This window comes from Chionomys nivalis, chromosome 6 (genome assembly GCF_950005125.1).
Source record: "Chionomys nivalis chromosome 6, mChiNiv1.1, whole genome shotgun sequence".
NCBI classification, from domain to species: Eukaryota; Metazoa; Chordata; class Mammalia; order Rodentia; family Cricetidae; genus Chionomys; species Chionomys nivalis.
Window position 1 is genome coordinate 56728814 of NC_080091.1, and position 25280 is coordinate 56754093.

The window sequence follows — 25280 nt, forward strand, 5'->3', positions numbered from 1 at the left end:
AGAAGTGTCCTTGTCTCTATCGGGCTGCGGAACCTCGGAGAGCTCTTGATATCCAAGACCAGCCACCCCGGGGTGTCAGGATGGGCCTCTTGCCTGAATGAGTTTCAGGATTGCAGGCCTGGAGATTTTTGCTTTTCGTTACTTTACAAACATGACACCATGATTTCAGAGCAAAAATCAGGCACCAAGGGCCAGATCCTTCTCCTATGTCTACTGGATGAAAAAGTATTTCCTGTGGCCCACAGTGACCTTTCCCCTAAGAATCCATTCTTTATATGGATGGCTCAAAGCAAGGGAACCAGGCCAAAAGGATGGGTTTTCTCTTCTGGGGCTCCAGGCAACCTGAAGAAACCAGCAGCTGTAGGGTCAGAGGACCAATGGAGAAGGGGAAAGACCTGGGGCGGGGGGCGGTTCTAGATGCTGACAGAGGCCTCCAAAGAGTGGCCAGCAAGGGGGTGGGGACACCCCCATCAGTCACAAGAAAATCAACTCTACCAACAATGTGAACAAGCTGGGCCTCCAGCAGATCCAGGCATAGACTTGGGAGACCTTGCGCAAAGGCCCCAGCTATGCCATGCCTGGGCCCCTGCCCCTGGGAAATGAGATACAGATGTAGCAAGAGAAAGTCAGTACTGTGTCATGCCTGGGCTGTCATCCTAATGGTCGTTTTTATTGATCAACTAGTCACACAGCCCCCACGATGGATGCTTGTACCTATACCCGAGCAATTTGAAAGGAGCTCATAGTACAGAAGAGCGCTCTGCACACAGAAGGTATTGCCTAATTCACAGTAAGGAGAATAGGATCTTCACCCTTCCTTTGTCCAGCTAAGCCAAGGGGTCTTGGGTTGAGGTACATGTGGCAAGCATGTGCTGTAGACCTATTATCCTCCTTTCTATCGCCACAGACAACCATAAGCTCCTCAGAGAGTCCTAGAACACACAGCCTGTCCACCAGGTTTCTGAGTCCACAGATGAGGTAGATATATACTGGAAAGTTCTTCAGGGTTTTTTAGTGGCTTTTAAATGAATTCTTAGTTTCCGAGCGAAAAAAGCCAAGGGCCCCCATGGCACCCATCTTCCATTTAAACAGCAAAGAAGGTATCTCCATCCTCCCCAACCGCCTCAGCTCTCTGCGGCACCCTTCAGCGGTGACTCAGTGGACACAGCCGTTGTTTAAGCAGACCAGACATCGAAACTGTGTTAGGCATTTGCTACTTTTTATTCACAGGATTACAGAATATATAGAATTAAGAGGCATATCATGTGTTGAATCTATTTTCCAAAAAGAGCTAAGTATATCCAGAGCTTGAAAACACATCCATCATTGTCTGCTGTAAAACTTACTTCCGTCCACATAGAAAGTATTGTTTCGCCTAAGTTGTACATTTAAAATACATAAAAACAGTACCAAATGGCATATTGGCCTATTTTATCACAGTTCTCATACATTCCTGATAGTCAAGGGGCTGGACAGGGAATGCATAGTTTCCTACTAGAAAGGTGGCTGCTGGCGCAAGCGATGAGACAGGGTAAGGGGGCAGAGTGCCTCAGCTGAGAGCTCAGAGGCCTGGTGATGTCCTTGTTGTTTGAATCAGCATCACAACGGACGCTGTTCAATTATTGGTGTGCTGCTGATTTGCCTGGTCATTCTACCCTCCGCTAAGGCAACAGAAATTGTGATTACTCTTTCCTTTCAAGCTTGTTCCCACTCTCCCCAATGCATTTGCTCTGTAGCCATCTGCCCTGCACTTCTCCCCCTTTTTCCATGGTGCCCTGGATCTGAACCACCTTGTTCACTGCATCTACTGGTAGACTGCTGATTCTGCTCCAGCGCACTGTCCGACAAAACCCTGGGCACTGTCTAATGAGGTAACTTCCTTTCCAAGCTTCACACAAGGCCTGGTTCTTCTGCAGAAGGATCTGGAAGCTGGCTAGAGGCTTCCTTTTAGGTGGCATGCAAACAGGAGCCCCTCCCACAGACATCCATCGTGAGCACCCCTGGCGGCTCAACTTCCAGCATCTCACACTGATTTCTTTCCTAAAAACATGCAGCCTCACTCCTCAGAAAGAAGAGCACAACACTGTTGCTCTCCGTGAGCTCCCCAAAGGCCAGAGAGGGCCCCAGAACAATTCATCATTGCTCCCGCATTTGGGTTTTTAATTTCTCTCTCACAGAACTCATCTCATCTGGTGGACATCGTGACAAGAACCAGATGTGTCCAGCCTCACCACTCCTCCCATGGCTAAGTGGGAGGAGTTACAGCCGTGCCTGCTAGAAATCCTCTCCAGACAACTGAAGCTATCCGACGTTTCCGGAAGGCTTTCTCGAGCATGGCCGGGCATGTCACACAGTTCTGGGGTGTTTGCCAATTGTTCAGTGTTACTGATGGTTGAATGGCGTCTGTCAGGCAGGACTTTTCTTCTGGCTCTTCGTCCTGCTTGTCTGCTTTTACTTTAACCTACAAGAACCGCTGTCTTCACTGTCACGGCAACAGTGTCTGTCTTTGGGTGGGCACAGCAGAGCATTAGTGAGAGAGAGAGAAGATGCGACACCCGCTGTCCAAGGGAAAGTTCTAGCTTTGCTGCTTATAACTGGCTAATGGCAGGCAGGCCATCCACTTGGGCTCTGTGTCTATTCCCTTCTCTCTGAAATTAGAGTAACACCTGCCCTCCGTAAACCAGAGACACATGACACATGAGAGGAACACAGATACATAGAGCAGGGACACAAAGTATCCGGGATGCGAGCTGATCCTATCCACAGCCCAAGAACAAAGCCCTTGTCAGCCCGAAGGTTTATTTTTCATCTTTATAGAGATCTATGACTGATCCTACAGAGTCTGAGGACTAACCCTCGCTTTCAGGTTACGGCCTTAAAGTCACATGACTACTGACTGGTGGGATCAGCCTAGGAACCCAGGTGCAGAGATGACAAAGGGCAAGCTGAGAAGACTAGGAACCCAGGTGCAGAGATGACAAAGGGCAAGCTGAGAAGGTAACAATGTATGGGTGATGGGTGATGGGAAGAGAAGGAGGGGGAGGGGAGAAGAGAGAAAGGGAGGGGCAATCCCCCTCGGCTGGGCAGTCCTATGCTTTCCTCTGCCTTGGGCTTTTTGTCATGGTTGTGTGGGTGGGTTGTGTTATTTTACATCATTACTGGAAGAAAGCCTTTTGCAGAAATTGCTTAAAACTTCAGGGATTCTTGGGAGAGAGCAGTAAGATTAATGAAGCAAAGCTCCCCCACCTTATGCCAAGAACGTCTCTGCTCCTTCGCTGCGTTTTGGCCAGAACAAATATCTCCCCGCACAGCACAGAAGGCAGAAGACTGCAGACTCTTGTATAAACTTAATTTAAAGGGACAAGGAACCTTGACTGTAGCAGAGAGGACGGCCAGCCCTCTCACACCCCAGCCCACCACCTACTATGGGCCCTTGCGGTTACTCAAATGTTTCTTCTGGGTGTAACAAAGCCCCCATCCCAAGCTCAAACCCCCGTGTAGTGTGACTTTCCAAACTCTACACAATGGCCGTGTGAGGCTCTGTGGAGGCAGCACCCTCAAAGATGCCCCTGTGGGTTCCTCTCTGAGCAGCAGGAAACAGAACGTCAGTGCTACTAGCCTGTCTGGGGGACCAATGCCTGGGGGGGGGGGGCATGGCTCACCTGTTCTCCAGGGGAAGGAAGAGCAGAAGCCTCATACCTTAAGTCTCCAACATGGAGAGCTGGGAACTCGTGGTCAATTCAAATGAACCCAGAAGACAAAAGAATGCAAAGAATGAGTCACTTATGCTTAGAAAGTTAAAGCAGACCACTCATTCTGTTTGCTTGGCATTTAGCACCAAAGTTCCAAGCAACCACACTAGAGAGTGTGAGTGACAGGGTTCATTAAAGTCCTTGGTCCCCTAGGCTGGAAAGAGCAGCCAGGAGCGCTGCTTACCACCCATGCAGAGCTCTCCAGTGTGGTGTATCTATCGCTCAGTCCCCGCCGCTTAGAGAAGAACAGACACAATCACATTTCAGACACCCCTCTACCTATCTACAGGGTGGTGATGAGGGTTCGAACTCCACAGCACACTGCAGTGGGATTATGCCACCTTCATGGCTGGAAGGGATGCAGTGGGTTACTCTGCAAAGGGCTCCCCTAAAAAAGCATCTGCTTTATATCCTCAGAGAGAACCAGCTACTTAGAAATCCACCATGAAACTACCGATAAAACCAGACCCCCAAGAGCCTCCCTGCTGTCCCCATGGGGAGGCCTGATTCGAAATAGCCCACCTGGTCCTGAGCACAGACACGGACTATGAGATGCTGGTCTGTCCTGACGCTCTACCGGATGCCCCACCACTAGCACATGGCCAAGCTTCCTTTGCCTAGTGTGCTGGAAGAGGGAGGTGTGCCTCTGTCGACAGCAGCCACCCTGGGATTTCGACGTTTGCACATGCAGAAACTGCAGCAGGGTTGCACAAGCCAGCCACTGTCATCGCTGCGACTCAACAAAGCCTTGTTCCAGGAGCAAGGGAGGCAGGTGGGCAGGGAGGCAGGTTTCCATTCAACCAATTACTTGAAATATTAAGTCGTCCAGAGGGCAAAGACATGCATCAATCAAAGGGCCCCCTCTGAGCCTCAAAGAGCATCCAGATCTGAGTAAAGTCCCCTCTGACTCCGTACAATCTCACTTCAAAAGCCCTCCCCAGCGCACAGTGGATGGAAACACCTGTTCCATCCCTCCAAAGGACAGATGAAAAGCACCGCTCAGCCTTTGGCCCGGCTGCCAGTTACCCACAGACTAAAAGGATGGGCTCAGAGATGCAAGTGAGCAACAGCGCACATCAGACACATATGATTGCTCCAGCCACCTCGAGGGTCACCTTTGAACCACAAAAAAAAAAAAAAAAAAAAAAGAAAAAGAAAACAAAACAGGGGGAAACCCCTTTACCTTGCTGCTGCTGGACCCACAGTCCATGCTGGCCTAGGCATGTGTCACCAGAATATTTTCTCTGTGGCAGAGGAAGCGATATCAAATATTAACCAGGGAATACACTCCGTGAGGGGGATCAATCCAAACGAGGGCAGAGCCAAGGTTCTGCTCCAAGGAAGATGCCAGAAGACTGGCCCTGACTTTCAGGAAACTGGGATGGCTCAGAATAGCACTGCGAAGTGTTCTGAGATGTTCAAACAGATGATCAGCAAATCTTTTCAGCTCACTTTGGCTTTACAGCTCTTAGCTGAAAGATTGCGAAGATGGGACGAGGCAGGTCTGTGGGCTTAGTGGGGTGGGGGCGTTTTGGTTTTGTATTTCACTAAAAGGGCTGGCCCTTCTTGCTCAGTGTTCTCCTTTCTCATTGAAAATAAAGTAGTAGCACGCTGTTTGCTAGATGGTAAGATGCTGCGCTCTTTTCTCAGAAATTACAGGCTTTAAGATGTCATATTTAAACAGCAGCACGGGCCTGTCATGCAATCAGCCAAAAAAGAAAAAAAAATGCAATCCCTGGTTAAAATGTGAATCCTAAAAGTTTGAAAATGTCTAACTACTTCCCCAGTGAATTATGAATTTTAATTTCAGAGCTCTGAGCCTGGCTTATTTTACGATTTTTTTTTTAATTTTATTTCTTCTTGGTCCCCTTTCTCTCTTGCGAGAGCTAACACTACACATCTTTGAAATCACACCTTTCACAAACTTAAATCAACAATGATATGTTCAAAAATCTTTGTCTTCCCTTTGAAACTGGATGCAAAAAAGAAATCTCTCCTGTCGGTGGAGACGGCTGTGAAAGACCGGGGAGCCTGCACATAGATTTCTTTAAACTTTTTAAACTGCTGTTTCTCTTTATCCCACTGGTATATCTGTGAGAAGGTGTAGTCGCTCCCTAGGGCCAGGTAGTGGTTATCTTTGAAGGAGAAGGGCTGCAAGGTCATGGCCCCCCGGGACGGAAGAGCCTGAACCTCCACAAACTGCTTACTGTTCCACCGCATGACCCTGGAGTCCCCAATGAAACGGGTAAGCGAAAGGTAGAGGGCATTCTGCATCCGGAAGCTCTTCACAGCCAGGACATCCTCCATGTTGGGGATGTCACCATGGGGGACAAACTTCTTTGAGCTTTTGTTCCACTGCAGGATGATGGGGACCTGGGAGCGGCTGGACAGGATGAGGTGTGACTTCCCATCGATGTCTACAAACTCTGCATCCGTGTCTCTGAACCACTCATGCAGAGACTGGTACGAGTAGAACCCTTTGCTGTTCCATTTGTAAACCGTGGACAGGCCGGCTTTCGAGCTGTCAGCAATGATGAAGAACGTCTCGTCGTCGATCTCAAACAGCTCGATGTCGTTGGGCTTGGAAATCCGAGACACTTCTATGTCTTGGAATTTGACAAACTTGGTCCAGCTCTCATCGTATTTGTAAATGTGAGAGCCGCCGAAGAGCTGGGCCACCACCACAAAGACCTGGTCATCGATGAGGATGGCCTTGCAGCCCACGATGGACTGGCCTGTGGTCGAGAGAAAGAGAAGGCTTGAGTGTGGATGAAGTAAGTGCTAAACCTCCCCCACCCCAGACTCTGCTTGCCCAATGGGACTGTGGTGCTGTGGAAGATAGCATGGTGGTTCCTCGCAAACTTAAACATTGACTAGCTAGGTGACAATTTTACTTCTTAATACAAACCAAAAAAAGCTCAAAGCAGGGGCTGGAATAGAAACTTGGATAACAAATCGAGAGATCAAATGCTCATGCATTCCTCAAAGTCATACACGGACTGAAACCTGACCTTGTTAGGTTTCAAACAAATGTTAGGGTTGAAAGAGTGAGGTTGGTGTCTTAGTTACAGTTTCTATTGCTGTGATAAAGACATCACCAAAAAAGCATGACCAAAAAGCCACTGGTGGGGCAAAGGCTTTATTCCAGCTTACAGTTCCACATCACAATCCATCACTGAGGGAAATCAGGGCAGACACTTAAACAGAGCAGGGCCCTGAAGACAGGAATTGGATCAGAAACAATGGAGGAGGGTAGTTACTGGCTTGATCCTGTGGTTTACTCAACCTGATGTCTTATAGCATCCGGACCAACTACCCAGGGGTGGCACCACCCACAGTGAGTTGGACCCTCTCATATCAATCATCAGTCCAGAAAACGCTGCACAGACAGATGCAAAGACATGTCTACAGGGCAGTCTTATGGACGCCTTTCTCAATGAAGGATTCTCTCTTCTTCCAGGATACGTTTAGGTTTGAGTCGAGTTGACAAAATCCAACCAGAACATGTGGAAAGATAAAGAAGAGGGCTTGCATGGGGGGTCTGAGACAGCCAAGCAGACCATGTAAGAGGAAATCCAGGGCTCTGGGAAAACCATCCAAGCCAGTCTTGGCCGAATCCCACAGAAGCCCTCTTTGGAGAGCACACTGGCTGGTTTTATGTCAACTTGGCACAAGCTAGAGTCGTCAGAAAGGAGGGAACCTCAATTAAGAAAATGCCTCCTTAAGATCTGGCTGTACTCAAGCCTGAAGGGCATTTTCTTAATTAGTGATCAATGGGGGAGGGCCCAGCCCAATGTGAGTGGTGCCATCTCTGGGCAGGTGGTCCTAGGTTCTATGAGAAAACAGGCTGAGCAAGCCACAAGGAGCAAGCCAGTAAGCAGCACTCCTCTGTGGCCTCTGCATCAGCTCCTGCCTCCGGGTTTCTGCCCTGCTAGTGCCTGTCCTGAACTCCTTTGATGATGGAGTGTGATGTGAAAGCATAAACTGAATAGACCCCTTCCTCCCCGAGTTGCTTTGGTCATGGAGTTTCATCGCAGCAATACTGACCCTAAGACGGGGAGCATGTGCCATTGTACTTTCTCCTATTAAACTTGTTGACTATACTGGTAGTTACTCCTTTCTATGCATTCTTGCACCAGAGACATTTAATGACGACAGACTGAGTCGTAGGCAAAAATGATTCCAAGAAAATCTTCAGCTGTTCTGGAAAAGCGATCACCCCAAACCACCCCAGGGCTGGCTAACTGGAGAAGCAGTGGGTCAAGATTGGAAGTCCGGATGTGAAGGTTGGGTAGCTGGTTGCCACAGCTTGCCTGGGTCTGTCCTCCATTCTAGAGGAACCTCTTTTCTTTCACTTATCCTCCTGTTGAACATCAGCAGCCTGCTCACTCTAGCTGTGCCCCGGTGTGAGCTCTTCCTCTGCAGCACAGAAATCTGCGCTGCCATGGCAGGGGCTGGAGACCACTAGGGAGTAGGGTTTCTCCATCCCTAACAACCTTGGGGGATGGGACCAGGAAGCAGGGCTTGGGGGGGTGACTAGGTCACTCATGACTAGAATTACCCCAGAAACCCTAGGGATCTCCTGCCTTTCCACCATGAGGAGACTGGGGAGGGGTGTGGGGGACCTGAGGGACTACAGAAATGGCTCTGGGTGTGAGTACAAGGATCTGAGGTCAAATCCCCAAGTCCTAGAATCCCTGTGCTCCTACAGCAAGATGGGAGGAGGAGACAGGAGAAGTCTACGTGGTGGAGGAGGAGATGCAGACAAACAACAAGAATCCATCTCAGACGAGATGGAGTGCAGGAAAGACCAGAATGGATACCCAGGGTTGTCTTCTGACTTCCACAGATGTAATGTGGTACATGTGCCTGCACACACACACACACACACACCCCACATACACATCAACATACCACACCACACACACATACAACACACACACAAACATACCACACCACACACACACAAATATACCACACCACACACATACCACATACACATACACAAATATACCACACCACACACATACCACATACAACACATACACATGACACACACAACATACACATGACACACACACCACACACACAAATTCACACACCACAGACACACACACACACTCCACATACACCACACACATACCACAGATACACCCACACATACTACAAACATACACCACACACACCACAAACACATACACCCCACATATACCGCACACACACACACACACACACACAGCTATGAGATGATGTTGCACCGGACATTAAATCTGCCATTATCTTGAACTTGGATGGCTCAGACTCCAGAACTTGAAAAGGAAATTTCTGCTGTTTATAAGCCATCCTATAAATAATAGCAGCACCAAAATGAACCAAGACAGTAGTATTGAAAGCATTGTCACACACAACAGCTGGAAGATGGATGCAATCCATGCTCCCACAGACAGATAAGCCAGCTGTGGTCTGTGAACACCAGGAATAGTCTTCAGTCTCCAAAAGGAAGGAAAGTCTGCTGCATACTGCGATATGGACTGGCCTAGAGGACATTCCGCTAAGTGAATGAAGCCAGCCCTGAAAGGACAACGCTGTCAGTCACCTGCAGGAGGGGTCCCAGGGACAAAGACTGGACATAAAGGGCTGGGGAGGGGATGCCGTTTACTAGGTGCGTTGTGAAAGAGACGTGAAGATTGGTCACACACAACACCAGTGTGCCTAACCCCACAGCACAGTACATAAGAAGTAGTCAGGATGGTGAGTTTTGCACTGTGTACCTCCATGGTCCCCTGGGTCTCTGGAGAAGTCAAAGAGTGTCCAAGACTGTTCAGAGCAGAACTCTGAGTGCATGGTGCAGGCACACACGAGTGTCACTGCAGGATAAGTGAAGCAGTTGTCCTGGCAACCACGAGACGGCCCCCACCCCCTTAATGCTCGCCTACAGTTCAGAAATGCCTGTGGAATAGTGGTCTGAGACCCAGCTCAGGCATCACAAAGGACCCTGCTCCCACTCCGCTCTGGGTCACCACTGACATGTTCTCTACAATCAACTCCCATCCCCCGCTGAAGAAGGCCACCCTCTTAATCTTAGCTAGAGGACCACTCATATCTCAAAGACCACCATCCCCCCCTCGAGATCATTACAAGTTTTATCTTTCTTTTAACTCACTCGGTAATATGGCCAAAGTGAATTTGGTCTGTAAATTACAAGGCTAACAATCCAATTTCTGTCCTGTAGATTAGCTTAGGGGGCAAAGGGAATCGGTGGCTTTCGGAGAGGTACTTTCTCTTTCATTGGACTTCCTAGAAGCTGGCCCTTTGCCTTTGTCTAAATTGTTTTTCTGAGTGCTCGTTCACCAAATGTGATAATAATAACAGGAAAAACCTAGAAAATGGACTCTTGCCACCACCCTGAGCACTTTTGCACATCTACTCACTCTTTCCAGTCACCACTGGAGACAGGTACGACTCTTACCAGCATGTTCATTTTTACAACGAGGCACAGAAGGGTTCCGAGATTCATGTAAAGTCACACAGCCAGTATGTAGTAGTACCTGGGTTTTAACCTAGGTTACCTTACTCCATCACCAAAGTGCCAAAAGACACATGCACACAAATAAAATCTACTTATGATGCAACCAAAAAGCCCTTAATATACTTCTTTCATCTTTGATCTATGTTATCAATGTCTATATATGCTTCCTTAAAAACATGGGGGCTTGTATTCTATACATGCTTTTTTAAACCCACTTTTATATGTATGCACATGTGCACCTCTGTGTGCACATGTGTTCATGTACATCCAGACACCAGAAGACAGGTCTGGGTATCATTTCTTGTAAGTCCCAGGCATCCACCTGTCTGCCTCCTCAGTGTGACACTATAAGCAGGGGACACATCTTTTTTTTCCAATGTGAGTTCTGAGGATCAAACACTGGTTTGAGGATCAAAACATTCACAACTGAGCAGTCTCTCCACCCCTAGAATCTATTTTTTCATGGAATCCCTATGTTATCAGTCATTTTCTACAACTAAATTAAAAAAAAAAAAACCTATACAATGGGGCTGGAGAGATGGCTTGGAGCCATTAAGAGCACTTGATGCTTTTCCAGAGGACCCAGGTTTGGTTCCAAGCACCCGCATGACAGTCATCTGGAACTTGAGTTCCAAGCGATCCTATGCCAACATCTGGGATTTGTAATCACCAGGAATGCAAGTGGTGCACATATATATATAAGGAGGCAAAACATGAATAGAAATAAAGTTTAATAAAACTAAAAATGGAAAAACCACAATACTATACAATATTATATGGCATGAATGCACCCCATCCTATTCAACTAAATCCTCTGCTGTTGGACAGAGCAGTTCTTTCTTGGTTTTCATTATTGATAAATGACATGTTTCCTTTCACATATTGTTAAGTAAACATGCTTTGATACCATCTGGTACTGTTCTCAGCTGTAAGAATCTGCTAGAATAAGTGTTTGGTATCTTTTGTAAGGCTTTAGGGTATGAACTGCCAAAGTACTCAAGAACTCCCACCCTACTGACAGCAATTTCTAATTCAAGCTTCTTGTCCCTCTGGGTGGGGGGACCGCAGAGGTACCTATGCCTGGAGGGGGGAGACTATAGAGTCCTTATGCCTGGGGGTGTACCTAGAAGTCTGTCTGTTTTAAAGAACGACTTCAATCCCACTGTCAAGGAAGAACATATGCTGATTGGCCAGTAGCCAGGCAGGAAGTATAGGCAGAATGAACAGACTAGGAGAATTATGGAAAAGGGAAGGACAGTCGCAAGTCAGATGCAGAGAAAGCAAGATGAGAATGCCTTACTGAGAAAAGGTATATAAGAATTATGGATTAATTTAAGTTGTAATAAGCCTGAGCAATAGGACAAACAACATATAATTAATATGTCTTCGTGTGTTTATTTGGAACTGAACTGCTGTGGGACCAGGCAGGAGAGAGACTTCTGTCTACAAATGACGCACAACATGGAGCTCAAACCCACAACCCTAAGATTAAGTCTCATGCTCTACCAACTGAGCCTGTAGGTATGTCAGCAGCAAGAGAGATTGTGTGTGTGTGTGTGTGTGTGTGCGTGTGTGCACGCACGCACTCATCTGTCTGCCTGTCTGTCTGCAAAGATTACAGGTTGGAACATGCAGAAATCACAAAAAAAGAAAAATGCAAAAAGCAAGAGTGAATAAGAGAAGAAGACAGAGAGGAAGCCACAGATGTCAGTGTGAACATGGCCACTGGGTCCTCACCTGGAGACATCTGACCAGAGCCCCAGCAGAGAAATGGGTGCCTCTCTGATTCCTCAGAGACGCCATCTAAAAGGCATAGACTGAGAACACACTGAGAAGCTTCTGCTGACTTCAGAGTCTCTCCATGACAAAGAAGGATGAGGAAGGCCCAGCCTAAGGAGGTGAGAACTATCCACGCTCCCTCCCTTACTCTTGTTGGTGGCTAATGGCTCCATATGTGTCTTTGCTTTCCCACCACACCAGAAGACTTTCATACCAACTCAAACCTCAGCTACCAAGAGGCAGACAAATGCTCCCCTGCCTGAGCAATGCACTCTCAGGCAGTCTCTGCAAGTTCTGAGGTTCCCTGTGCCTATACAAGACTTAGAGGTCTTAGCTGAAGCCAGAAAGTTGGGGTCTCTGATGGAGTAATTAGTCCTTTAATGAGATTTTTCCTTCCCAGAATCCTCACCTTTAGTGCAGAAGCTTACAGACCCGGACCACAGCCAAGCAGGTTCATAAATCTGCCTGATTCTCTGAATTATTCAGATAAGTGCCTAACTTTCCTTGTTAATCTCTTTTCTAAGTCTGCTTCTCTTAACACTTCGGGCTTCTCCCTGCTTCCTCACTCTCTCTAAAGCTCTCCTCTCCACCACGGGGCCGCTTCTTCATCTGTGTCTGACTGTGCCAGCTTCAACGCATGGCTTTTTCCTTCTCTCTTCCACTACCCCTCCAGGCAGCTGCTGAGATTTAGTGCTTGTATGCCTTGCGCTTTTCCTTTTAATACTACTAAAACTGCCTTTGTGCTTACATTTGAGTTTATTCTTAAAACCTTGTATTGGTGAGACTAAGAACCCTAAGGAGGACCCCAGTCTGCCCTCTATTGCCAGCTGCAGTGAGTGGCAAGGGCAGGGAGACAGCGGTGCCACCCCATCAACCTGGGACAGGGACACAGAGATAGGTTCTGTCCCCAAATGAATAGAGTAGGTCACTTGCAAAGCTGTGCCAACTGTACTACACCCAGGGAGAAGCTAGCCCACACCAGGCTCCAAGCCTGAAACCATGCAGCTAACTCTGTCCCCCAGGATATCAGGTTCTTACATCCAAGGCTCTCCACGCAGACCTGCGCTGAGTCTGTGTTTCCAGGCCCTGCTCCCTAGACAGTAAGCTCCACACTGGAAGGCCAGCTGGCTGTGGTAGCAGCAGCTAGCTCATCTGCGATGGCATCTCCCGGACATCAGCACTCATGATTAGACTCATTAGTAGCTGGTCCCCCAGGAGTGAAATGCCACTGCTTCTGACTACCTATGTCCCCGCATTTGCTGTGTAGCCACGTGTGCCTGAGAAACGCCTAGGATCTTCCCGATCCAGAGTTTCTACCACGGTGCATTCCAGAGAAACAGTTCAATGCCCCCTGGAGCCTGGGAAGGGAATCTCCAGAGGACAGTGACCAGGCTTCCAGAGGACAGTGACCTGGCTTCCAGACGGCTGTGTCTACAGCCAGTACCAGTGACACTCAAAAAGCTGAGAAGATTGAAGAACTGGTTTGATCTTAATTTTTATCCATTTACTTAAAGAGCAAGCAGATAGTTCATTTTTAGTATCACTAAAACCCTGGGAACCCACAGCAGCAGCACCGAAAGAAGCCAAAGGCCTGAATTTATGATCAGTCCATTCTCATCGCTATGCTTTTAGTAAATGTGAGTAGTGAGCATCCAGACCCAGCAAGGGAGCAAGCAATGTGTGTGTGTGTGTGTGTGTGTGTGTGTGTGTGTGTGTGTTTGACCCAGCAGCAAGGGAACAAGTAATGGGTGTGTGTGTGTGTGTGTGTGTGTGTGACCCAGCAAGGGAACAAGCAATATGTGTGTGTGTGTGTGTGTGTGTGTGTGTGTGTGTGTGTGTGTGTGTTTGACCCAGCAGCAAGGGAACAAGTAGTGTGTGTGTGTGTGTGTGTGTGTGTGTGTTAGTAATCAGCTTAACAAAAACAAAACTATGATTTAGTTCTGGTAGACAGGCTGCCTTAGCTATGTGGGACCATGGGATTCCCACATGACTTCTTATCATAGAAGGAAGATGCTTTTCACCTTTCTCGTGGAGCTCCCCGCCCCCCAACTCCTCTTTCCCCAAAGGATCACCACCAGTGAGAAATCACTACCTGAAGTTCTGTTATCACCAATATCTGACCGTATGGAGAACACTTCAGAGCGACCATCAGTGTGGGCTGGAATGCGGTCCCCACCTCTCCTGGAGGCAGGGCCTCAAGCCTTCCGGTGGTTATAACAGGGGGTGTCTCTTCCCACAACACACCTGTGATATTGTCATAACTCCGGAAATTCATTTCTATGTGGTCCCACTCCAAGACCATGCAGTTCTCCATGCTGGGCTGAGCGATGGCCACGTACACATCATTCTTGGAGTTGAACGTGTCTACTGACACGGACTGGTAGGGCAGAGTCTGATGAACGACGAAGTCTGAGAGTGGGGAAAGAAAAACAAATATCAGTTCATACAAACCCTGTGAGAATCCCAACTGCGGTTCTCTGGCTTTGCATCACCAGCGTAGGTACCTGGGGAGGAGCGGGGAAGGTGGGGCCAGTCCATTCCACACCTGCCTGTGGAACACTTGGCTCTGGAGATTCTGAAAAATGGGACTGTCAGGCCAGTGGAGTTTTTTTTAATATACTTTAAAAAAAAAAAAAGAATTTATTTATTTATTTATTACGTGTATTAGAAGAGGCCATCGGATCTCATTATAGATGGTTATGAGCCACCATACAGTTGCTGGGAATTGAACCCAGGACCTTTGAAAGAGCAGTCAATGCTCTTAACCTCTGAGCTATTTCTCCAGTCCCACCAGTGGAATTTTTGATACTGCTTCCTGGAGACAGTGTCACAAGTTACTAACAAGATGGAGCTGGGAGACCTGGCTTTCAGAAAGCCTGGGCAGGAAGGAAGGCTGCAGGAAATTCATGAAGTTGGTATGCTGTGTTCTAGTAAGTTCTGAGAATGCTACACTTCTAGTTCTCTCAGAGAAACCCCTCCAGGAAAGAAGCTGGCTTATATGGTTTGATGTACCACTTCTCAAACTCAAAGAAATAGGGGTCCTGTGGTCACCTGCCATTTACATTCAATTCTACACACCGGGAAACAGCGCCTCTGCAGGCCATAGTGAGTACTACACTTCCAAACAGGGCGTGCATAAGTCTGGGAATCTTCTGCAGGGGTCTCAGAAGGGGTCTTAGAAAGGACCCCTGGGGAAACGAGCTCCCTGGACATTGGACTTGGTGTGCTGTGCCTAGGGTCTGGGCATCAGGACAGAGCAACAAGCAGGCAAGGAATTCTGCAGGAACGCATGCAGCACAGTGGCATGGGTCCCCTTCTGTTGTCTAAGGATTGAGTGGTCTTCATCCACACTGAGTCCATAAATGACCACTAGCTCTCTGTGGAACTTGAGTATGGCACATAATTGCCAAAGGGCTGAGGGGTGTTGCCCAGAGAGTGAGCATAGCATACACACACACACACATACACACACACGGGGGGGGGGGGGGGGGATGTGGCAGAGTCTTTTGTTTTGTGTTAATTTCACTGGTTAAATAAAGAAACTGCCTTGGCCCTTTAATAGGACAGAAAATTAGGTAGGCGGAGTAGACAGAACAGAATTCTGGGAGAAAGAAAGCCGAGTCAGGCAGCCGCCATGATTCTCCCACTCCAGACAGACGCAGGTTAAGATCTTTCCTGGTAAGCCAGCTCGTGGTGCTACACAGAATATTAAAAATGGGTTAGATTAATATGTAAGAGCTAGCCAATAAGAGGCTGGAACTAATGGGCCAGGCAGTGTTTAAAAGAATACATACAGTTTCTGTGTAATTATTTCGGGTAAAGCTAGCAGGGTGGCAGGATGCAGCCCGCCGTTCGCTCCGTCCAACACATATGCTTAATCCTAGTCCTCGGAGGTAGAAGCAGGCAAATTGCTATGGGTCCAAGGCCAGGCTGGTCTACATAGCAAGCTGTAGGCCAGCCAGGGCGACCTGTCTCAAAAAATACAAAAACAAAAACATTCACAACAAATGACAAAAAAAAAAGCAAAAAAACCCAGAGATTAAGCAGTTCTGGCCAGAAATGCTCCAACGTGTACAGCCCCTTGGTTGTGTATACAGGAGGAGATCATGTGTTTTCTCAGCTCTTTCTCACTCAATCCTTAACCATCCTCATTCAAGGTTCATGGCACCAGCAATGTCATGTCTAAGTCTTATTCACACGACTCCAAACAGTAGCATCAGAGTCCAATTTGGAGACACTGCCCTATCAAAGACGTCACATGAGCCATGCGCCAAGGGAGCTCATCCAATAGAAGAGGCAGGAGAGGTAACAGCAGCTGGGGGAGCATTGAGGTGGCAGGAGAAAGCCAGGGCTCAGGGGACAAGGACTATGTGAGTGAGGCACTAGGAAGAGCACCGTGCCTGGAGATGAATGGCCTGAAGCTACTTTCAGTTTGTCTGTCCTAAGATGAGGTAAGGAGGCTGCCCCTCTCAACTCTGTGGCAGGGACAGGTCGGAAATGGATAAAAATGCCTACCTCAGAGCTCAGCACATTAAGTATAAACATCAGGTTCAGACATGGGCTGTCCCTCTGAGTCTGCGTCCTGGCTATCTTTGTGGGGAGGATATCTATTTTAACAACATTTTGGCTGAGTTGATTCTTGATGTTCTAATATTGGGGGAAATGGCAGAACATCATCACTCTGCCTTCCTATGCAAGGGGATGGGGTATGCACACATCTGTACACATTTGCATGCACATGAGTATAACTTAGCTTAACACAAAAGGAAGTTTCATGCCTTCACTTTAAGAGATGCAAAAGTGCACCTTCATTTAGGGTGCAAAAGAAGTGCTTAATACACCTTAACTCAATGGGTGGGCATAGCCTTAACCCAAGTCTGTTGTAGAGACTGTGGGTGACAGACAAGGAGACTGAATACAGCAAGCAGGTTCTGTGAGATGGGGAGAGGAGTTTTGTCACTGGGAACTAAGAGGAGGATGCTTCTGTAGCCCAACAGGTAGGTGAGTGAGTGGTGGAGGGATACATGGCTCTAGTGGACAGGGTAGGACCCTACATCTCAGCAGAGAGCCAAGAGTCCAGGGGAGGCCAGCTCAGGAAGTCAGGCAGATCAGGCTTCTATGTGATTGAAGGTGGGAGATGGAATCTCCATTTCCAAAGGCTGTGGAGTGAGACACGACACCCAGCCCATGCCAGTCAGCAAAGGTTTACTTATGCAAGGTGACAGTAGCAAGCCACCTGCTGAAGACTTAGGGACGATGCCTAGTAGCTTCTAGTCTGCTCCTGACACACATACCCCTGACCACTACCTGTAAACAGGTAGTTTCTCGGTCCTGGCCCATCCCTCAGCCACTTCTAAATAAGCCTAAAAAACCACTCAGTGGCTTAATATTACTTACAAAACGCATGGCCTATCGTTCAGCCTTATTACTAACTAGCCCTTAAATTTAAATTAATCCATTTCCATTCATCTATGTACTGCCACATTCCGTGGCTTTTACTGGTCTGCTGGCATTTTGTTTCTTGGGCGACTGGTTTGCATCCCTTGACTCTGCCCTCCTTCTCCCTGGCTTTCTTTCCCAGCCTTATTCTGCCTGATTATAGGCCAAATCTGCTTTTATTATCAACCAATGAAAGCAACATACATTCACAGTGTACAAAAGGGTCCTCCCACAGCACCCACCATCAAGAAATAACTGCCAAGCCAGTGCAGAAGGCAACTAGCATGTGTTCAAGGCTGCTTATATTCAAGGCAGGTGAACAGGAAGGAAGGGGGTAGCTCCTGCAGGATCCCTTCCTTGGGCTCTAAGCCATCAAAGAGTACAGCTCTTTTCATTTCAGCAGAGGTAGTGATAAACTCCTCTGCATTAGGCTGTTTTGCTTCTGTCATGGAGTGAGGTGGGAGTCCCCTGTGTATGCTATGAAGATGTTTTATTACCACTGGTTAAGAAAGAAGCTGCTTTGGGCTTAATGCAGGGCAGACTATAGGTTGTGGGAAAACTAAACTGAATGCAGAGAGAAAGAAAGTGGAGTCAGGCAGATGCCACATTGCTGCCAAAGGAGAAAGATGACAGAACATTACCAGTAAGCACAGTCTTGCAGTGATACATAGATTAACAAAAATGTGCTAATTTAAGATGTAAGAGTTAGCTAGGGATATGCCTGAGCCATTGGCCAAACAGTGTTGTAATTAATTTAGTTTCTGTGTGATTATTTGGGTATTGGAGGCAGGGAAACAAAATGAAGGTCACAGGTTCTAAAGCCTCCCTGATATCTTCAGCTCCCTTATCTGCTAGCTCCCATTTCTCTCCCACCTGTGCTCTCAAGTCTCAAGAATGTAAGTCTCTGAGTCAGAATGTGTGTGTTTTACAGCAGAATAAAACTGAGGTATCCTGCAACAGAAAAGATCTACCAGACTGGGGCCTGGAGAGATGGCTCAGTGCTTAAGTGGACTTGCAGCTCTTACAGAGAACCCAAGTTCAATTCCCAGCAGCCATGCCCGATGGCTCACAGCTGCCGGCAACTCCAGCTCCAAGGGCTAGCACACCTTCTTCGGACCTCCGTGGGCACCGAGCATGCACAAATCCATAGGCATACACACAATTAAAAAATCAAAAGACAGTTTTGTCTGAAATAGTTCTACCTGGATTCAGAACTTACACAAATCAAGCTTCCACGGTCCTATTACATTTTTTTTCAAATTAAATTCATCGTTTCATGATATTTCCTATCTGGCATGGCACAGACTGTTAATCACATAAATGACAAATCCTTCGTAGAAGACAGCTCTACTGCCAGCATCAAAGGAAAAGGAAGGAAGGCTCAGGGACAGTGACTGAGACAGGTGTCTAGACGTTCTGAAGAAAGGCACTAGACAAATTTAAATACCCTTTCCTAGCCACATCTGAACCCGACTTCCACAAAGCCAAAGGCACGGTCATTGTAAAGAGACCTCAAAGGACACACATATCGAAGTGATACCAATTTCCTAGTGTTAAAAGATTAATAGCACGTTCCGCCCTGAGAGCCGCGGCTTCCATTCACATCAGATCAAGTTTATGATGTCAGTGGGTCTCTTACAATTTCGGCCTTTCTCCCACTGGAGTCCACGGATTTTTACATAGCTATTTATAGAACTTGCAGAAAATAAATTATACATGATGCGGAGCCTATGGGGAGAGAGAGTGCGCATTAACGCATTATTTCTCTTTGCATTTTCATCAGCCCGAACAAGGGAGGCTAACAGGACAATTAGGATGCAGAACTCACTCCCTCTAAGGAGTTTAGTGAATTATCCCCCTAACATGGGATCATCGGTGGGTAACAGGAATCTCTGCCTGGTTAAAAATAGCCTTGAAGGGGAGGTGTGGAAGAATTGTGATTAATCTGAAAAGCTGAGACAGCCTGGTGGTGGCTACACGCTCATTACTCCCCTCTGTGGAGAAACAGCATGGTAGCAATGACCTTCCTCTCTGGGGCCAAATGGGGAGCAATCAGATCGAAGGAAGCCATAAAGTGACCCTGAGCTCCCTCAGTGAGTCTGGCTCTCCACCCTCCGGGTGCCCTCTCACACATACTTTCCCTGGCCTTTGGTAAAACCTCAGAAGCCAGGACTTGAGATGAGCAGAAGACAGGAATGCCAATACCCTCACAATTTATTGACCACACACTTATGTGCCAGGGGCAGCGTCTGGGGACAGGACGCCTTGTTGTATCACCCTGAAAAAGAAAAATCTTGGAGCGCAGCTAGCGTGTCCATGAGCCTCAAGGCAACAGAAACAGAACAGTCAGTCACTGCTTACCTGAAAGTTCTATGTGGAGTTTGCCAAGGAGTGGGAACCCTGTTAGCAAAAACAAATAAACCCAAGAGATGGCCCAAATGTGTGAGAGGACGCACATTGTCCCCAGGGATTCTGGGACTCAGGTCCTGGCTGTTCCAGTTCCAAGCAGTCTCCTTCCCAATGAAAATTCTCAGTCCCAGAACACAATAAGAACCATCCAGAAGGCCCTGAGGTCAGAAATCCTATTTTCTTACATAAATGATGCTCTGTTCCCAGAACAGCAACAAAAGCCTGTGTCATCTTCTCCAATACGGACACTGTGACCAGGTGTGAACAGAATGATGGCAAATGCCAATCTCACTCTGGGTTTCAGAGAATTCTCCAGAAAAGAACTGAAGGAAAAGCCAAGAGGAGCCCCAGAAAGCTATAGTATAGCACTTAATGCCGAACGGTCTTGAATGACACCTTTTTGTACAAACGCCACCGACCATGACCTCTGATTTATTGCAATGCCCGGATAGCACAATAAATAACATCTTAGTGGCCAGGCTGGGTAAAGGGTACCCGCCAATCATACAGCTGAACACAGCCCAGCTTTGGTGCAGAGAAGGCTTGAAATTTCCAGTGTCCCATAAAAGAGCATAACTTGTGAGTTCCTCTAGTTGCGGACACATGTGCACATGCATGCGAACACCTGGAATTCATTTCTACGTGGTGGGTTTTGGCTTGTTTGGAAGGGAGCAGTAGATTTTTTCTAAATATGATACTTTGTTCTTGGGATGTTCCCGTCTTCAGTGTTTCTTAGCTGTTTTCTGAGCCCTCCTCCCCACTGCTCCTCTTGACATGCCTTTAGGCTTTGTAGATAGCAACTCCTAGCCTCGCGGTTTATTCCCACCAGCATCTAGGAAGCAGGCTGCACACTGTGGGTTGATCCTCTTGCCTTGAAAATCCGGCTTCAGAAGCCGCGGAAGCCTGCTTGAGCTTTTCAAATGGAAGTACCCCCTGTCCTTTTACCTGCGGGGACTTGGAGAGAGTCGGCATTTTAATTTTATTCCATAACCTCAAAATGTGTGGAAATGGAAACCCCGAGGTGGGCTCTGAAAAAACAAAGTCAAAATCTACCTTTACGGTTCCCCTCGACGTGAATGTTTTCCTTCAGCAACCACTCTCCAGTTTACACAGTCTACTCTGCCACAGGCTATAATTTCCCTACTTATCTCAGCCTACTTGAAATGGAAAATAACTTATAGATACAAGAATCTGGTATTAAACTTATAATAAGTATTATCTTACTGGGAGGTGGGAAGCCAGTGACAGTAAAAATATCCAGACTTCTCTGTGCCTGTCTTTCCATGAAAGGCAAATCAAATTCTTAAGTCTGTATTTCAATCTTCAAAGAAAGACAGACAGACAGGCAAGCTGGGGAGCTAGCTCAGTCAGAAAAGTAGTCTCTGCTTATGAAGACTTAAGTTTTCTTCCCCGGAACCTACGTAAAAAGCTGGACATGGTGAGGCGCACTGTAAGCTCAGTGCTGGAGAGACAGAGGCAGCTAGACTGTGGGGCTCACTGGCTATCCAGTCCAGTTGAATCAGCAAGTTTCAGACCATGAGAGATACTGCCTCTAAAAGCAATCCTGAGGAATGGCACCCAAGTTCCACTTCTGGCATGCACATACATGAACATGTACACACTCTCAGAATTACACACACAATTAGAGGGAAGAAACAATAATACAATTGGAGTATTTGGATTTTGCAATGAATCAAAATTAAAACAGGCTTGGAGAAAAAAAAAACCTACCTGTAATAGCTACCAGCCTTTGGGAAGTTGAAGCAGAACAATTGCTTCAAATTCAAGGCCAGCCTGCTCAATGTGACAAGAATTAGGTTAGCCTGAGCTACATAGCAACACCCCATCTCAAAGGGGGGGGGAGAGGAAGGAAAAAAAAAGAAATTAAGATTAGAGCTAGGGTGACTAACAAAATCCTTCCTATCTGTTGAGATATTTTCCTAACCAAATTGATGATTTATTTTGTGGTGTGTGTGTGTGTGTGTGTGTGTGTGTGTGTGTGTGTGCGCGCGCATATGTGTGTGTAGGCCAGAAGACAGTTGGTAGCAATCAGTTCTCTCCTTCAAGCACATAGGTTCCAGGCAGTGAACTCAGGTCACCAAACTTGGCACAAGCACATTTACACAATAAGCCACTTTGCCAGCCTTGGTTCATTTCTCTAAAATGACTTCGATCAGAAATATCCACATTCACTTTCCCTCATACGCAGTTGGCAGTCCAGAAGGAAAAGAAAGCATTATTCTACGTGTCCCTCTCTGAGGAGAGAGGCTCTGCCTACCTGTGGTGGTACACTCATAGTCGAAGCTGGTCACATCGTTGAGCTTCTTCTCCTGGTACTCTGGTGGACCGATGCACAGCACATCAGACACAGTGGAATTCGTCATCTTCAGCCATAGATACAACCATTTGGCTTTGCAGTCACATTCAAACTTATTACCCCTTAAATCTCTGGAATACAAAGCACAAATAAACACAGGGAAGCAGACACATTTGATGTGTTTTGGTAGTAACATGAAATGCTGGGGGTTTTCATAGCCTGATACATCTAAAACGATCCAATTACAGAATTTCCTTAAAATTACTGTGTTTCATGCATCTTATTTCTTGTATTTATTGTTATCTTTATTGAGTATTCCTTGATGCGTGATTTGAATGGAATGGCACACGGACAGTTCTCAAAGATGAGACAGCATCTCTCTTAAAATTGTCTCAGTACAGTGGTGGAGGTTGGAAGGGATGGGAGAACATCAATATAGGTTCCCATAGACAAAAACAGGAGGTAATAAGAAGGCAGTGTTCATAAACAAAACTGGACCATTCCAGGTCTTATTAAACTGCATCCAGTACAAAGTCACAAGGCTTCTAGTGAAACTTGAGAAGGCAAAGCAGATGGAAAGACTGCTCAGGGACCACCTATCCAGCAAGCCTAATTTACCATCAGACACAGGGCACGGTATCTAATGGCTGAATTCAACACAAGGCAATACATATGCTGTTCCTCCGTGTGCGCTACTCTGCGAGAGTACTACTTAGTCAAGAGCAAAGGGATCTGAAAGACAATTGACTAGGGCCTGTGACCAACACAAACTTAATCTGCATTACTTACAGTTCAATCAGAGAATCTAGATCACTAAAGACGTCCCTCGGAAGTGCTTTGATGTGGTTGTTGGCCAAAGAACTAGAAAAAGAAAGTCACATTTTAATGTGGTTACCACCTTCCTGCCAGTCATTCTGAAGTCCCTTTAAGAACATCTAATGATTCATGGAGAACTCTGAGCTCTGCATCAAAACATGGTGCAATTCATGGCTTTGATCAACACCCAGAGAAAGATACAAGTTCCATTACACCAGACAACTGGATTCTAATGTAAGCTTTTTTTATTTTGAGCTTGCTTGATTTGTTTATCTATCTATCTATCTATCTATCTATCTATCTATCTATCTATTATCTATCTATTTATTATTTATTTATTTACAAGCACTTTATTAAGCTCTTTATGCAAAGCTATTAAACTACAGAAGGCTTCTCTGGTTCTTGGAATAAAAGCCGAAAGTTCTAGGCCTCGTGGAGCAACAAAACACCTTTAATTCCAACCCTTGAGAGGCAGAGGCAGGTGGATCTCAGTGAGCTTAAGGCCAGCCTAGTGTATGTAGTGAGTTTCAGGCCAGCCAGTCCTAGACAGTGAGATCCTGTCTTGAAAAAAGGGGGGGGGGATGCCAAGGTTTCATTTCAAGGTATATAGACCTCTCTATAGTCCTCTATATTCTAGGAACCTCCCCCATTAGGTCAGACTCCACCACCCACTACTCTAACCCAGCCATAACTCTGACATGGTTCCTTGGACTCCATTAAGATGGTCATTTGCAAACTAGGTTTTAATTATTTGTTTGCTTCTTGACTGGGTACCTTCCTGACACAAAAGCAACAGAGACTGCTGTCTGTCCATGGTTTTCCCTCACCCCCTGAACAGTGCAAACACTCAGCAAGCTGGGAAAACTTGGCTGGTAAAGACGGATGTGCTACTGTGGGAAATGAATGAAGCATCAGTGGGAGACTAACAATGGAAGATGTACAGGCTTTACCTAAGAAGTTCTCTTAAGGTCATCAAGCATATTTGGTCATCTGTGTTTCTCAAATGGACGCAGCGAACACTCTTTCCCATGAAGACACTCCACACTGACACGCTAGAATAGCGTAAGATCTCGGGGAAGCGTCATGTTTCGTGAATAACTGACTGTGAGCAGCTTCATCTTCTCACCAACCAAGGCTGATGAGAAATCAATTCCCTGTTTCTCCTTAGTGTTGAAGAGGTTACTGAGCCGCCAGCCCACACCCACCCCCAGCTACAGCAACTATTAGGAAGAGAACCAGCTCCTGTTGATTGAGGATTCTGTAGTGCCCTGCTGCCAGTCAGCCGAGGATGGATGCCCACAGTGCAGTGTCCTTGCAGGAAGAAGTTGAGTGTGGAAACAATGTACGTCAAGTCTGTGCTTTCCCCAGACACCACACACCAATGCAAACTGGTAGAGAAATGGATACTTTCTTCTAGAGTTTTCTTCTACACGTGAGTATAAATGGCAACATATTTAAATGATAAACATGCAGGTAGTTTATAAAACAGGTATGAAGTGAGTCATTTCTGGTCATTGCACGGTCATGGCCCATCCCAGAATGATTGGTAAATAAATGAGCACTTCTTCTACCAGTCAGCGGGGTGTAGTACAAAGTTTAAGCTCCTTTTTAGTCTGAATATTCTTCCTTTAAATACCAACTGAGAATGGGAGGCCAACGGTTCCTAATTATTCCTCTTCCCACTCAGGCAGCCATACATGGATCAGAATACCATTTCATGTGCTGTTTTACCTTGCTTTTCTTAATGAGGTACTTGCACAGTTTTTGATGTGTTGGGAAATAAGCTGATTATGTAATCACACTGACCATACACTGGGGTAACTTTTGGAAACTTTAGAAAGAGTGGGGTGTTTGTTTTGATATGGAAACCAAAGCAAAAAAAAAAAAAAAAAAAAAAAAAAAACCACTTTATCTAAATATCAGTTAATGATTCAGCTAAAACTGTGGTTACCTGGAAGCTATCACATTGAAATGGTAATAATATAATTAGAAACTGCATGACCAAAGCAAGCAAGAAAACAAACAAGAATGTTTAGCAATTGGTCCAAGCTTGCAATTTAGGTTTCAGAAGTCAGCCCTATATCCTACCCTGCCCATGCTGAGTGGTTAACATTAACATCTTCCATTCAGTTTCATTTAGTCTATGAACACATAGCACTTACTTCATTTCTCAAACTATTTAATAGCTTCCCGTCCCCTGGGTTCTATAAGACCGCTGGAAAACAAATGTCCTGGATTT

At 46.5% G+C, this 25280-nt stretch overlaps 1 protein-coding gene across 1 annotated transcript in view; it reads right to left on the reverse strand.

The window, feature by feature from the left end:
- Positions 1 to 1231: 1231 nt before the first annotated feature.
- Lgi2 (leucine rich repeat LGI family member 2) overlaps positions 1232 to 25280 on the reverse strand; it is a 32552-nt gene continuing 8503 nt past the window's right edge. The window contains exons 5-8 of the mRNA XM_057773173.1: positions 23015 to 23086; positions 22187 to 22356; positions 14305 to 14469; positions 1232 to 6487 (exon numbers count right to left, since the gene is read on the reverse strand). Coding sequence (XP_057629156.1) covers positions 5670 to 6487; positions 14305 to 14469; positions 22187 to 22356; positions 23015 to 23086 — 1225 coding nt within the window. The 3' untranslated portion in view covers positions 1232 to 5669. The remainder of the gene's footprint in view (positions 6488 to 14304; positions 14470 to 22186; positions 22357 to 23014; positions 23087 to 25280) is intronic.